Below are 16,060 nucleotides of genomic sequence, written 5' to 3'. Positions count from 1 at the left end.
GTGCTCTTATTGTGGTAGGGAGAGAAAGGGGATCTTTAGGTCAAAATTTAGAGATATTTACATGTACTCAGAAAAAAATCATGTTTTTTTAGCAGTTTTGTAAATAAAATGTTAAATGAAATTTGATCATAAGGAATTTTTATCAATTTAATAAGCCATGATTTTACTCTTCCAGGGCAGAGATATTGAGGAAGGAGAATAATCCCAATGATGCAATAATCAACTACTCCATGGCCATCAAGCTAAATCCCAGAGACCATGAAGCTTACTTCCAAAGAGCAGCCATGTATGAAAAGGTTAGTGGCTGATTTCCTAACGTTTTCTGCACACCTGTCAATACCAGTAGCATTTTAAATTGTTCTTCAAACTTATCTGTAATATTTTTCCATATATTTGTAGACTGACAAGATGCCATTGGCTTTGGATGACTTCATGATGTGCAAGAAGATTCTCCCAACCAGAACTGATGCCATTTTAAAGCATGCCATGTATTATTTCCAACAGAAGTATGTATTCAAGATCCAGTTGTTCTCTTTTAAACTTGCTTAAATTGCTTTAAAGGTAATAGGAAGTTCCACAGACTTTTTATACCATCTCATATTAATTAAGGCGTTCGCATTATTTGGATTTATTACCTATTTGATTTTTGTTGTACCAATTTGATGTTTTTGATGAATAGAAATTGGAATACAGCCATTCAAGACTTCACAGACCTTCTGAGGGTTGACCCTTTGAACTCTATGGCTCGCATGTATCGAGGTCGCGCCCTAGCAGAGCAAACCCAGTGGAACGCTGCAGTAGAAGACTTGTCAGCAGCTATTCATTTAGACCCCAAGAGCTGGCAGGCATTCTTTTACAGGGCCTGTATTCTTAGAAAGTAAGACCTTTACTGCAAATGTTACTGGAAACAGAGAAAATTATCTGTAAGGATTAACACCAATTTACACAGATATTACTGTACTGAGCATCCATTCTTGCAACAAACTTAATATCTATACATGTACTGCAAACATGTCCTTAATGAAATATGTGGGTACTTTGTTTGCTATATATATATGTATGGTAGTTCTAAGCAATGATTGAAATAATGTTTTGACAGGGCTCATCCAAAGCAAGCTCTACATGACTACAGTGTCTCCCTCCTCATCAACGACAATGATGACAACGTCATGTCTTACCTTCATCGAGGCATCCTGTACAATTCCATGAACAGGTACACTTGTACCTCAAGCTGATAGTTGAATTACATACACCTCTTATTCCTGTCAATTTATTTAGTCTACAATCCAGCATTGTACATGTACTATATTTGAGTAAAAATGCAGAAAAGAGTTTTTGTGAGATTTCACTATTGATTGCATGTTTCCATTTTTCCATTTTTTCCTTGTTGTCTTGACTGAGAGTATTATTATCTTACATATGTACCAGTACGCTTTGGTATTTCATAGGTTTGAAGATGCTATCCCAGATTTTGAAAGTGTGCTCAAACTAAACAAGGATATTGCTTGTGCTCATGTGAATCTAGGTCTTATTTACATGAACCATTACGAGAATTATCACAGGTAAGACCAATGGAGAAATATTGACAAGTGGTATCTTTCAAAACTACTTCTTAATTGCCTTGAAGTTTTTCTATGTCATAATCATTATGAAATGCTTTTTACATTTCATTCAGAGCCATCAAGAAGTTTACTGCAGGCATCAAGGTGGATCCTACGTATGTGAGGGCATATGTCTGCCGTGGGGAAGCATATCACAAGATACATGATGTGAGTACAGAAGTAATGCAGCAAATGTGTTCAAACCTTTTGAAAAACTACGATTAACATGTATGAACACTGCAACTATATTTTCATGTTATTTTTTTTTTTTATGAAATTTCAGCTGCGTGCTGCATTAAAAGACTTCACCAGAGCTATACATCTACGTCCAGATGTCCACCATTACTATATGTACAGGGTAAATATTTTATGATATATTAAGTTCAGATAGCAATACAGTCTGAATTATTTTGAACATTAGTTTCACATTAAGAAGTTGAACACCCACTGTATGCGATTTTTTGTTTTTTACAGGGTCAGCTAGTGCTGGAGCTAGGAAATCTGGAGATGGCCGCTTTCTGTGTCAAGTAAGGAACCTTTATTTTTTTCATTCAAACAAACAGTATCTGAAAATTTGTTCTTGTAATTCACATTATGGAGATATGTTTTTGACAGATACTTATCGAAAATATGCATGTCTTTATTTAATTATCATATTTACATTTATGAGACTTTTGTACAAATTTAGAAGATTACAAACATGTATTAGTTGATCATAATCATAAGCATGTATAGATCATTGCAAGTTGTTTAAATATCCACTCATTTTGAAATTCATCAGTCATTATCAAAAATAGCAAGAAATCATTGAGTTTATGTTAACTTGCGAATGAGATTTCCAGCATGTTTGTAGATGTCCATAAACTATTTTTTTTTATGCTTGTAAACAATTAATGATTTATATTGTTGCTATCAGTCCAAAGCAATGTTGATTGATATGACATTCCGCTTCAGTGTTGTGACTGTATTTGACTATTTTGATCAGGATGTTTGAACTAGGCAGGCAAGCCAAAAAAGATTCGATGGCACGGTATGGGAGCACCTGTTACCTATCACATTCTGTCCCTGTGTCACTCTCTGTTTCAGATTCTGTGTCACTCCAGCTTTATGCATTTTGTACTCATGAAAAGGAGGTGGGGGGGGGAGGGGGGGGATAATTATTCTTTTTATATTCCAAGCTCACCTAAATCCATCCTTTAATATTTTATTGATGAAAATATGTTTGAAAATACTGTATGTAAAGCAGTCAACAAGTTTAAAGTTTGGAGTGATCATTAAGAAATTCATGGTCGGAACCCACAGGTTTTCTATCCATTACACTGCTGTTGAAAGCAGTGTAACGAATAGAAAACCCATGGGTTCCAACGATGCAAGAAATTTTGCATCTGGATAAAAATAGTGGTAGATTGAAAAGCGGTGGACAATTTCTTTAAATGGGAATGATTTAAAGTCAAGAGCTAAAGGAGGTTTTAAATCATATTGAAATAAGGGAAGGGGTTTGAAAGATTTTAAGGTCCATGCTCTGGACAATGGGGTTGGAGATGGGTTATAGGAACTCTGTGAGCCTCATCTGATTTCTTATCCTGTCTGTATCTTGCAGTGGTTGGCTTGAATCTTGACAATAAAACAGTTTGTTGACAGTTCATTACTGTTACTAATGAGTTAATACTAATCAAATGTGTGTTCTAAAGGTTGCAAATATACAATGTATTTTAATACTAACAATAAGATCTAATCTTTCTTTTACAGAAGTTTCACTGTATATATACATTAAACAACTCCCCCTAAATTCCCCCTTAATTCTTGTAACATTGTCTGTACCTTAACTAATGCACCCAATTAAATCTGCTTTCATGACATACTGTATCACATATGATTTTTTAAAACTTGCAAAGTGTACATGATCAAAAAAATTTATTTTACGTTTTGAAAAAATAAAATAAATTCAAAATACAAAGATTTATGAATACCTGTATTTGTTCCTGTTGAGATGATGCAGTTAAGATAAAATACATTACAGTTACTAGGCAACAACCAACGACAGTCATGTTTGTCCAAATATATGTTTATGTATAAATATTCATCATTTTAGATTCATTTTTCTGCATGTCTCTAGTCTGCTTTCAAAGAGATTTTGCCATGAGGTGACTGAGTGTTGTGTCTGCTATTGTAACAATATAACATTCTGTACTATCCTCTGATTTAACCTATTGAGTAATTCCTGCCTTCATTTTTATCTCCCACACAGACATGCTTCAGAGATGAGCTCCAACTCCTCTCTGGGAGAGATGCCCACACAGCAAGCAGTGGTACAGTCCTTCCTGAAGAATTATGACAAGGTCAGTTCATTATGATAGATGAAACAAAATGAATTAATGTTCAATATACATATAACCATTAAATGTACTGGTACTTTAATTGTAAAAATATCTGCCAGGTGGAAATATTTGCAATTAAACCTCTGCAAAAATAAATCATCCTCACATTACTATTTGACAACAAAATTCACATAATGATAATATTAATCTTACTGTAGATTTTTTTTTACGCGAGAACCATGGGATGCTATGGTTTTGCTTCAAATTGCGGGAATATAAAATTGTGAATGCCTAAGTTTTTTTCATTATTCAAATTATTTTAATACTGTCCAAAAAAAAATGAGATTTTAAAATCTGCGAGATGTGCTTCTCACAATTTTAAGCAGATATTAATTCCTCGCATTTAATTAGAAATTTACAGTATCTTAAGACAATTTTTATCTTTACACATTATGTTGCTCAAATACTCAGTATTCTATTGCATGACATCCACAGTGATGGTTGTTTAAAGGGATTGAGATATCACTCAAGTTTTGGCACATTTAAGCAGTGACTATTCAAAAATAATTCTATGACTGTAAATTGGAAATAAAGTCTTTCTGACCAATCGTTTTGATCTCTTGCAGGCCATAGAAGCTCTCAATGCCGCGACACGAGTGAAACCAGTTCCGCCATTGTTCATGCTTCTGGGCAAAACTCAGATGAAGGCCAAGGTATTTAAAGACGCCATCACCAGCTTTGACAGAGCTCTACAGCTATATGTAAGTTTCTGTAAATCAGTAATCTTTGTGGTTGTCGTAATTGTCATTATGATGTATTAAGAGGGAAAATTTCTGAATGTTTATGTTAATCATAATAATAATTATGTTTTTGTACCAATGTAGTAACACCTGTGGGAATGGTTAAATTGTTTTATTAATGTAACACTGTTAACTGTGAAATTTTAAACCAATAATCTACATGTTATTAACAATGAATGGGAGAATTACTAGTCTTTGAAAGTTTTAACAAGATGGCAATTTAAGGTATCAGGGTCAAACTTGTTGTATTTCATGCTCTGTATAAATGATTTAAATTTTTTCCTAATCAGCGAGATAGCAATGGGGTAAGGCAATGTACAGAACCATGGAAGTATAATCTATGGGAACTTTGGGCCAAGTCTGTAGTTTATTTATGGCTAAATGTATCGATGCTTCATATTATGAACCCATAACGTATATAAACTATATACATCTAGTTTAGCCAGTTGGTATTCTAATGTGGTCTATTTTGTATTTTTAACATTTATGCTGACTAATGCTTTGATGACTGATTTAACTTATTAAATATTATTTAACATGTACATCTTGCAATGCAAATTCCATTTAACATGTGTTTGATAATCTTTTAAAGCAGAATATTGAATCTCTTATTAATCAATTTTTGTTTAACTCTATAAACTTTCTTTTAATCCATGTATTGATTTTCTTCCAAATTTACTGACAAAAAAATTTATCTTTAAATTTGGTTTTTTTTTTAACGAAAAATCTTTTTTTTTCTTTTATGCAACATTTTTTTTTTAAAATTTTTTACATATTATAATTTTAAATTGATAATGAAGACATTAACATTGATGTACCAGCATGTGACACCAGACCTGTTGAAACAAAAAAATGAAACATCACAGCATTTCAGTGTGTTTGAAGCTTGTTGGCTAATTATCAATGGCTATGGGTGAATGACAGGGTTGGTGATGTGTGAAGGCATGAACTCTGAAGCTTGTTGATGCATGGCCAGGGTCCAATATATTCATTCATTTATTTAGCAGTTACATATAGAATGGCTACATATGTTACAGTTTTACAGTCAGTCAGTAATGAATGTATATACAGTTGAACTACGATATCTCGAACACTGATATCTCGAATACAATGTGTATGTCCAAGTGATTTGTAAGCCCGACCACTTATTTTTTAAAGTATTTAACCCTCAATATCTTGAATACTTGGATATCTCGAAATTTTAAAATAGTCCCATCCAGTTCGAGATAACGAAGTTTGACTGTATTCGACAAAATGTATGTTTATTACATATACATGTTATTTATGTATTTTACATGTACCAATATGACTGTGTTATGATTAAGAATACCACTAACATATTTACAAGTTTGCTTCATATCTTAAGTGTATGTTCAACTTGTATGTGCATATATACATGCCACTTTGTATGTACTACAAATTACAGTTACATCCACAAATGAGACGTAATCAAAATTTACAAGCTCAATAAAACATATACCAGTATCTATATTGACTTTCGGTACATTAATTATGGTCATCATTACACATAAGATATATAAAAATTGTACATTTTGTATGTACAGTTTTCAATTATACATATATCAATCTATGTTCCATCCATGATGCATGCATTATGCTACAATTACTCATGCATATTGCAATTTCAGTATGCATTTCACTTGCAGTAATATGTATCTACAGTTAGATTAAACCAATTAATTTGTAAGCAAGAGAGTATGTGAGAGAGTACCACATGTAACAACATACCAGTATAGGTCTGACAGTGACTCTTGATCAGTTTACAGTTACTGTAACTGTTCCTGTAAAGATTGGTACAGTTATCTGTGTTACAGTTTACACATTTCAACTGTAATTTACGGTAATAACGGTGTACATGTAATAATGTTATCCAATCCAAAAGGCAGTTTGAAAGTAGTTTGTGTTAACATTTGTCGTAGTTTGTAATGTTGAGAATGTATTTGTTTAACTTCCTGATATAGATACCAACACACAGACCAAAAATCTTATATGTCCAATTTACAGTGATATTTATGATTTGATCAGTCCACGCCATGTACTGTATTAATGTAGCTTAATTATCCTAATTAAGTGTTTTAGAGTGATGGTAAATGAATTTAGTGTTGATGTGTGTCTAATGATTGATAGTTATGTAATATTTCAGTCTGAAAATACATGTACCTACTACAGTTTAATATAGTTTTTGAAGTGAGACACTTGCTATAAGTACCAACATCCAAATAAATACTGTATGATAGTTTATTACATGTATTTATAACTGAGTTACAATTCAGTATGGTATTTCAGGCATATTAAATTTTCTTGTAGCTTAGCAATAAGTTGCAGCAATACTAGTAAATGCTTTGTACCCCGAGTGAGCTTTATTTTTGTTTATTTGATCCATTAAAACTCAAGTTTTTAGTTATAGTCTCTGTTAAGCCAAGTAATAATGTTTGATGTGAAAAGGTTGAAAACATATAAAAATGAATCAGGAGAAATCTATATGGGAGAAATTAAGATACTTAATGTTATGGGTATTGCTTATTGTATTGTTGGTTCGATGCACCCATGAAACTAATGGATTATATTTATAATGCTGTAGAAACCATGGAGACGAGAACCTTGGCCAATGGAGGCTTCTGAGTGTCATTTCCTGATTGGTATGTGCCACATCGAGTTGAAAGGTTATCACGAAGCAAAAGATGCGTTTACCTCAGCAGTCAAAATCAACCCCAACTATGCTCAGGTAAGACATGTATTCAAATACATCTACTTATTAAATTAATTATTACATAATTAAACACCAACTGAAAGAAGTAAGAGATGTTGAGTTTTTGTGTACATGTAGTTCCAATTTTATATTCTAAATTGTGTGTATATGGCAGGCTCTCTATCAAAGAGGTGTGGCTAAGATGAAGCTCAGCAGCCGAGGCTTGAGTAGAGAAGGAATCCAAGACTTCAACAGAGCTCTAGCCATCAACCCTAGAATATTCCAGGTAAGTCAATAAAGCCATTTTTATCATAGTTGCTAGCACTACTATAGTTGTTGTACTTGTTGGCTGATCTTTCATCAATCCATTAAACTTGCTGCTAATTGTAAAACCGCAAATTTTTTTTAGCTTTGTGCATATCTAAAATGTTGACACATGGATTTGGAAGTAATTTTTTTAAAGCAACCCAATTTTAACATTGTTGATCTTCTTGTAGGCATACCTTAGCCGAGCATGTTATTACGGCATGAAGAAGAATTACACTAAGGCTATTCTGAACTGCAATGAGGCCACCAAGCTCCAGCCCCGCAGTGTTCGGGCTTACCTTTACAGGTAATTATATTGCATATAGTCTTATTGTGTAATTTTATTGTTTGATTTTGAAGATCATTTATATAGCATGAATATATCTGTTTACCACATTAAGCACGCTGACTGTATTTGATAATTGATTACAGAGGGGCACTCAAGTATCATATCAAGGCCTATGACCTTGCCATCCGTGACCTTGACATTGCCATCGGAATAGACAGTACATGTGACCTGGCATTCTTCAACAGAGCTGTCTGCTACCAGGAGAAGAAAAATTACCATAAAGTGGGTTTTCAGCAATAATATTATTAAATGTGATAAAAATAACAACCATTAAGCTATCTCTCTCTCTCTGTTCCTCATATTCTCTCTCTTCCTCATTCTCTCTCTCTCTCTCTCTCTCTCTCTCTCTCTCTCTCTCTCTCTCTCTCCACACAAAAATTCAACCATGGCGGAGACCTATGATAAAACTCTTAGTGGAGATTCTGGAGGTCAATTGATATTTTCATTTTGGGACTTTAAAAACAATCCATTATAATAGATGTAAATTTTGTAATTATTCTCTATGGATCTCCCAAAATCAATTTGTTACATCAGAATTTATTACTACCATGAACTTTTTCTAGGAATTGGTAGGAATCTTGCAGGGAAACCCATTAAGCTTTATTCATGATTTTGCCTAATCAGCATTTCACTTAAAGAAAATAATTGTGTATACGTGGAAATATTTGCCCCGTTTTATTTTCGCCCCTTTTGCCCTTGTTGTCAGCAGGCGAATTTAAGAGTGGGCGAATTCCTATGTTCCACTTTATCTTTTTAATACACAAGTGTGTCTGGGCGAAATTAAGACGTGGCGAAACTGTTTGCAAGTGTTGAAGGGCAAAAATAAAACGGGGTGAAGATAACCCTGTATACAGTATGTAAATGGCTATAAATATCCCAGAGAGTTTGGATAAAAGAAGAGTCCTATCAAAAAGTAAATTTGCAAGTTTGCTAGAACATTCAATAAATTTTTTTCTTGTTGCATGGTCTTTAACAACAAATTAATTGACTTGAAACCATTCTTTATATTTCAGTCTCTGAAAGACTATGGTATAGTGCTGCTACTTGGAGATGACAACAGACTCCGAACAAAGGTTTGTAATTCATCTGTTTATGATGGTAGTATATGTCATTTTAACTTTATTAGATATTGCTTTTTAAGAATGGAATTTCTGATTTGTAGGTCTTGATCAATCGAGGTTTGCTGTACTTCTCCCAGAAGGATTACACCAATGCTCTCTATGACTTTAAGATGGCTGCTAAACTAGACCCGCAGAACTACAGAATTCTCCATACACTGGGTCTCTGCTACCACAAGTGAGTGGCCATCAGATATGATAATGAACACTAAATAAAACATTTCAGTTTGGTATTGAATGAAACATTCCCAACCTCATTGTGAAATTTTTTTCTTTATCAGAATGGATCGACTGAAGGAAGCAGTAGGGGTGTTTACTTCCTGTCTGGAGAGAAATCCATTCTTTTTGGATGGAATCATTGCACGTGGAAATGTCTATATGGATTATGGTTCTCAGGGAGGAATCATTTATGCCAGGTACTGGTTAATGTAACGTTAAGAGGGCACGATGGTCGTGGCCGTTTTTAGGCTATATTTACCTCGATCCTTAAACAAAGAATTCTGTATAAAGATATAGGAAAATGTTCAAATTTAAAAGCTGAAGTATTTGGATTTTTTTTATACTAAATGACAGTTTATGGCCAAAAATATAATGTTTACAAATTAAAGGCAGATCTGATGGTTACTGTGAAATCAATAGAATTTGCGGTGGCTCAGTTTTCGTGGTATTCGTGGGTAGCGCTCACCCACAAATTTACATCCTCAACGAAAACTACATATAAATGATTTAGTTTACCTACTGAAACTAAAAACTGATGCATCCACGAAATTACATCCCCATGAATAAGCAAAAAACCCCATAATCTACAAAAATTGGCGCCCACAAAATTCAATGATTTCACAGTAATTTGTTGCCCATCCTGCCTCAATTTGAAGGAGTTTTCATTTTTTTCTGACTATGTGTATATTTTTTGTTTATATCTTTAAAGTTTTTCTTTTTCCTTTGTAGACGAGATTATGAGAGAGTTTTGATGCAAAATCCACTTCATCTGCCAGCTCGAGTCAACCTGGCGTACACTCTACAAGTGTCTGGCAAGTTCATGCACGCCTGGAGACAGTTTACAGCTGCCATCGAGATCAATCCTAGTAAGTGGCTGAGACAAAATAGTCCATAGATAAACATGCCTTTATGTGTACAGCATATAGAGTAAACCAAGTATTAAAAACATGCGATAAATATCTGCAATTTTCGTGAGCAGCCTTTGCGTACAGATGCGAACAAGTCGTTACACTGGAGGGATACTAGTCAATCAGCTATCAGTGAATTAAAAAAATAGGCATATAATACATGTACTATAATTCTTGTTCTACAGTAAGATAACTTCTATACATAATTGAGGTATGAGTTATCGGATTGACATTCAATTTGTGATTGTTGTTATGTTTAAACAGGATTTTTAAAACTGCACTTAGTTATTTATATATGAGTTTACTGATATGATGAAGGCATAAGTTGAAATATTCTAGCCAAGCTGAATCCTGCTGAGATCAATTGAATTTAATCCACAATGGAAGTCTTGTACGAGAATATTTACTGTACATTTTTTATGTGACAGGAATCTTTCAAGTAATTAGATCGTAACAACTTACATGTTTATAATCTTTATAGGGTTCAAGCCTGCCTTAGAGGGCCGGGCAGTGGTCAATCTCCAGATGAGCAACACGTTTGCAGCCTTCCAGGACATTTGTGAGTCCATCAAGGTGTCGCCCACAGCAGAGTTACTGACCAACAGAGGCGTCATTAACCAGGTAATCCTCAGAGTTATCTCTCTTTGTAAATGGAACTAATCACTGCAAATATGTGTTATATCCTCTCGCGAGGGGATATAGAAATGCTGAATGAGTGTATGTTGTTGTTTTAGTTTATTTCTCTGTAAGTGTTATGTACAGAATTGAAAAAAAAAATCAATAGCACTAAGAATCCTTAATATCATATTAAATCCATTAATATAATAAAAGAAACCCTATCTTCATTTTCTATGTTACCAGTGAGTTATTTCTGAAGATGTCGTATTTATTTCTTGTATGAGGGGATGCTCTGCTTGATGATGCCTGTGTAAGAAATGGTTGTGATTTCTGTTTCAGTTCATGAAGGACCGTGTGAACGCCATGAAGGACTACCAGAATGCCATCAGGATGGACCCCACCTACTCACTGGCTTACTTCAATGCCGCCAATGTGTACTTCCACACCCGGCACTTCAAACAGGTCAGCCAAATTATCACAACCACTTTTTTATACTGCATGTATTTTTATATTGATCTTTCTTTGTAATCTTCCTAATTTTATTTCAGTGGTATTATGATGTCTTTGAGGTAAATAAAAATTTTACTGGTGTATTTCCCTGATAATTAATATCTGACATTGTTTGCAGGCTCTGAATTATTACAACAGCGCGGTGGAACACAACCCCCAGGACGAGTCTGCCCTACTGAACCGGGCCATCACAAAAGTAGGTCAAACCACAGAATTTGTCACTCATCATATAACCGTTGAATTCATTTGATTTGAACAGATTTTTGCAGGGACTATAAAGAATTGTTTAAATTTGTCTTGCATGCTATAGTCTTTATGTTATAATATTCTTTTGTCTGTCATTTGATTTCATTTTGACTATATGCCAACATGGTGATGTCAATAAACTGAATTAAACAGAAGGGAATTTAGGCTTTTAGCTAGGGTACATGTATTTCTAACAAAAGCTACAAAACATATAGAAAAAAATAGAAAATCTCAATTATAATTGTGATTAAAATCACAATCAGCATAATTACTTAAAACAAATCTCAATACTGAAACTGTCTCTTTTCAGGTAATGTTGCGAGATTCCCAGGGTGCACTTGGAGACTTCAAGGCAGCCATTAAACTTAGTCCGCACACGGCCCACATGTATTTCAACAGAGGAAATCTGTATGCTTCCATGGAGCAGTTTGATCAAGCAGAAAAGGACTACTCTAAAGGTACTGCCCAACAGACAGTTTTTTCATCCATCCTATTATAATACATTGTACAATATAGTTAAATTTTTATTCCTTCTATCACATTACTACATTTTACAAGAAGCACATCCATGTACATGTATTAAACAATAATAATATACCAAATTAAGAATTGGAGTTAAAAATCAAAATATGTATTCCCTCTATTATTGTCTGTCCCCAGATATTTATGCAGCACATTTGGACTATTTTTAATAAGAATACACAAACCTGTGAAAGAAGTGCGATTGAAATAGTTGAAAGGGATAATTTCCAAGATAATTTCATTGACACATTATCATTTTTCACTCGGAAAAATTCACAGGAACAAAAACAGATTTCTTACGGAGATTTATAATGGGGAATGTTCACATCTTTTCATTCGGAATACATCGCACAATATTTCAACATTATCATCCGGGCTTGCTGCATATCACATTTTTTAACATTGTATTGAAACCTGATAAGCTAACAGGAACATTTCTACTGAGAAATCTTGGAAATTTTTCATACTTTTGAATGAACATCGTTTGAACCCTGAGGTTCTTATAAATATCAAGCAATTAAGCAAAATCTCAATTCAGGATATCTTGGGACAGACTATAGATTACCACATTACATTAAACACAGTTATTAAGTTGATTTATTAAACATTTTTAATCAATTTAAGCCCTCTCACTAAAACCTGACGATCCCCTTGTGCTGAAGAGAAGAGCAGACGTCTTAGGTAAGCTGGGGAAACGTGATGAGGCCATTGAGGACTATAAACGAGCAGTGGAAATCCAAAGTCATCTGACAGGGAACTAAAACGGGGAAAAAGTCACCCAAAGCTAAAGACATGCATGAAAACAGTGTTCCTAAGCAATTTCTGCCAAATGGTCATTTTGATGAAATTTGGCTTTATTTTGTGGAAATATTTGTATTTCATTATTTATTTTGTTGACAGTGATAGTTTTATGTATACATGGTAATCCCCAAAAATACTTTGTCCACGTCTGTTTACCGTAATTCCGTCCGTAAGATTTGGAATCGACTGCTGACCCGAACTGTGATACTTGGCATTTATACGACATTTTATTTAAGGTTGTGATTGGTTGTTGAAAATAAAACAAAAAGCAATTCATAGTTTTGTTTTTCAAGTTTATTTTTTTTTCAGAGTGTACAAAATATGGTTATCAATAAAAAAAAGAAAGATCAGTGATTGACAATATTTACACAGCACATTGAAGATAACGTGATTATTCACCAAAAATCAACAAACACTTTGTTTCCTTAGTGAAAGATTTTTTTTTTTCATGATTTATATGAATCAATGTAACAATTACTTCTGGAGTTTCTCCATATGATAACTGCTTTCATTGATTCAAAAGTAAATGTTCCTGGTTTGTATCTTGACTAGCACTTTAAAAATTGAACTGTATGATGGAGAGTGAGAGAGATACGGAAGACAGGTTTTCGATGTAGAAATGTTTTGGTATGGTGTGAGCAATAAGAATAATGTTATTTACAAAAAATGCCTAATGAGTGTTATGATTGGTCCATAATTACTTACAAAAAATGTGTAACATCTCTAACAAACTGATGAACATGTTCTACAAAATATAAAAAAAACCTGATTCACATGCAAGGTCATATTTGAAAAAAAACCCACCAACAAAACACTCAATACATGTACTAGGTATGCAGGGCAAGCAGTTGGGCAACTACTAAATAGTACAAAGCATACTAGTACTTTCTCTAATACACACAACATTTAGAACTGTACAGAAATTAATTAGATTTAAAGGATAAAGCTCATTAATAATGCCCTTTGCTTTCTGCTAATATCCACCTGGTAAATGCTGTGAAATCAAAAATATTCCTTTGGGATTCATTTTCCTCCTCCATAAACCATAAAACATGGCATATTATTCAGGGCTTTAATACGTTAACTTTTTTCCTGACTTAAACCGAGTAACAAATTGTAAATGCCAAAAATCCTCAAATCTTTCTTTAATCAAGAAAATTAACTCTTGCAAAAATTAAAGATCTCACTGCAAGCATACACAGTCCTGTTTTCCATGCGGTGTATCCAATGAAGCATTAGGTTATATAAAATATTAAGAGTTATTGGTATGTGATTAATACTTTACAACCAATCAGAATGTGTTTTACTTTTTAAAAGTACACCTTACAACCAATCATTAGAGGCTTTGTTTCTTTTCTATAGGAAACTAACTTAAACAATTCGAGACAACCAAACAATGAGGCCAGCTGTGCACTTTTTTAAGGATACAGGAAAGCTTATTGCACGAAACATTAACACCATCTCATAGAGAGTAATACTTCACAAGAATCAAACACACAAAACATTTCATACATATATATACACCCAAAACAACTAACGGAACTACCCATCTCAACAGAAAATATCGAATTAAAAAATGAACTGTACATTTGGAGACATTAATGATATTTACACAAACATTAGCACTGAAATAATTGACAATCTCTGTTAATATACAGTAATGTACAATACTTAATCAGTAATTTGTACATGTAATGTATATTTTACACAATTTTTTTTTTAAGACATGATTTCTCGTACGAATGGAGAACAAAAGCTGCTTTTTAAGGTCAAAGATCTTCCGTATAAAAGGCTTTTTTTGTTTATGTTACTATCACAGTTTGTAAAGAGACAATTTGGTTCACAGTCAAATGCTATCGGTTGCATTGACTTCTATGGCATTTACTGGAAAGACTTGGCCAGTCTACTAGCACCTGGTTGATATGTGGACTGTGGCACCAAGTGATGCTATACCAGATTGATCAGTTTCTCTGAAACCCTTCACACAATCATATGTCGGTCCTGATTTTTGTTTTTGCGGCGGAAAAATCCCGATGGCCACTTCCTCAAGGAGGCTAGCGACCATTTCCTTTTATGTCAACTGTTTGGAACATGGACCACACATGCCCCTGCTCGGCCAGTGCATAGGGTTGCCATCTGTAAAAAACATTTTCATTGGTTAGATTTTTCTAAGATAATCATTTAGTGATGTGATCAACAGTAACTCATTTAAATTGTTATTTTTTAATTTGTTTTTCATTTGGGGGAGAGTATTACCTATATATTACCTAGCCATTTCCTAATAATCAAATGTGAATAAGGAATGAATATATATTAAGCGGTGATAAAACTAGACCAGTTGAACATCCACACACCAAGTTACAAATTTCAGACAGACACTGACCTTGGACCATTCATTTGTGACTGGGTCATATGACTCCACGTCTTGGAGGTAATGCTGACCATCATATCCGCCAACAGCAAACACTCTCTCCCCCAGAATACACACCCCCACTGCATCCCTGGGGGAACTGATGTTGGCAATCATGGTCCACTGGTCCGTTTTTGGGTCATACCTGTTCAAGAGATTAACCAAATTTAAAAAAAACATTCCCGCAAAATACACATTTATACACTATCATGGTAAATGGCGTCAGTCACATTAAATCAAATGTATAATATGAGATAAAGAATATTGAATACCTTTCGGCACAGTCAAATCTGCAGCATGATGGGTTTGAAGCAGGTGCCTCATGACCCCCAACTGCATACAGGAAACCATTACATGTGGCCACACCAACTCCTCCCCTCCTCTTTGACATGGGACTGCAGTGTAGCCATTTGTTTGTGTGGGGGTCAAAACACTCCACTGTCTTTAAACAAGAGCTGCCATCCCTTCCTCCCACTGCATAAAGTCTGAAATAAAACCCCCAAAAAGTTTTGTTATAGAAAATATATTTCTTGGTTCTTACTGAACTATATTTTATTGAACATCCTCAATTTAACAGTTTATAGTAAATTACACTCATAGCAAAGTGCCAGGGAGGAACAATCT

General features: G+C 34.1%; 2 protein-coding genes across 13 annotated transcripts in view; one reads left to right on the top strand and one right to left on the bottom strand.

Moving 5' to 3' along the window:
* Positions 1 to 14,550, top strand: part of LOC128192291 (uncharacterized) — a 27,073-nt gene extending 12,523 nt beyond the window's left edge. For 3 of the 7 annotated variants that reach the window (XM_052864867.1, XM_052864866.1, XM_052864872.1), the window contains 25 exons: positions 176 to 296; positions 400 to 506; positions 680 to 877; positions 1,100 to 1,213; positions 1,449 to 1,562; positions 1,676 to 1,769; positions 1,885 to 1,959; positions 2,076 to 2,128; positions 2,587 to 2,631; positions 3,850 to 3,940; positions 4,546 to 4,680; positions 5,010 to 5,024; positions 7,322 to 7,465; positions 7,605 to 7,715; positions 7,927 to 8,042; positions 8,168 to 8,306; positions 9,098 to 9,157; positions 9,247 to 9,380; positions 9,484 to 9,618; positions 10,151 to 10,287; positions 10,811 to 10,950; positions 11,287 to 11,409; positions 11,576 to 11,653; positions 12,014 to 12,161; positions 12,850 to 14,550. In XM_052864867.1, coding sequence (XP_052720827.1) covers positions 176 to 296; positions 400 to 506; positions 680 to 877; positions 1,100 to 1,213; positions 1,449 to 1,562; positions 1,676 to 1,769; positions 1,885 to 1,959; positions 2,076 to 2,128; positions 2,587 to 2,631; positions 3,850 to 3,940; positions 4,546 to 4,680; positions 5,010 to 5,024; positions 7,322 to 7,465; positions 7,605 to 7,715; positions 7,927 to 8,042; positions 8,168 to 8,306; positions 9,098 to 9,157; positions 9,247 to 9,380; positions 9,484 to 9,618; positions 10,151 to 10,287; positions 10,811 to 10,950; positions 11,287 to 11,409; positions 11,576 to 11,653; positions 12,014 to 12,161; positions 12,850 to 12,986 — 2,764 coding nt within the window. In that variant the 3' untranslated portion in view covers positions 12,987 to 14,550. The remainder of the gene's footprint in view (positions 1 to 175; positions 297 to 399; positions 507 to 679; positions 878 to 1,099; positions 1,214 to 1,448; positions 1,563 to 1,675; positions 1,770 to 1,884; positions 1,960 to 2,075; positions 2,129 to 2,586; positions 2,632 to 3,849; positions 3,941 to 4,545; positions 4,681 to 5,009; positions 5,025 to 7,321; positions 7,466 to 7,604; positions 7,716 to 7,926; positions 8,043 to 8,167; positions 8,307 to 9,097; positions 9,158 to 9,246; positions 9,381 to 9,483; positions 9,619 to 10,150; positions 10,288 to 10,810; positions 10,951 to 11,286; positions 11,410 to 11,575; positions 11,654 to 12,013; positions 12,162 to 12,849) is intronic. The other 4 variants (XM_052864871.1, XM_052864870.1, XM_052864869.1 and 1 more) reach the window with 3 other exon arrangements.
* Positions 13,299 to 16,060, bottom strand: part of LOC128192295 (kelch-like protein 5) — a 19,160-nt gene continuing 16,398 nt past the window's right edge. For all 6 annotated transcript variants that reach the window (XM_052864881.1, XM_052864879.1, XM_052864880.1 and 3 more), the window contains 3 exons: positions 15,709 to 15,921; positions 15,410 to 15,581; positions 13,299 to 15,162 (listed from right to left, as the gene is read on the bottom strand). In XM_052864881.1, the coding sequence (XP_052720841.1) occupies positions 15,103 to 15,162; positions 15,410 to 15,581; positions 15,709 to 15,921 (445 nt within the window). In that variant the 3' untranslated portion in view covers positions 13,299 to 15,102. The remainder of the gene's footprint in view (positions 15,163 to 15,409; positions 15,582 to 15,708; positions 15,922 to 16,060) is intronic.

Source organism: Crassostrea angulata, chromosome 7 (genome assembly GCF_025612915.1).
Source record: "Crassostrea angulata isolate pt1a10 chromosome 7, ASM2561291v2, whole genome shotgun sequence".
NCBI lineage: Eukaryota > Metazoa > Mollusca > Bivalvia > Ostreida > Ostreidae > Magallana > Magallana angulata.
Note: the sequence above shows the minus strand (reverse complement) of the source record. Positions and strands in the feature narration are given on the sequence as shown.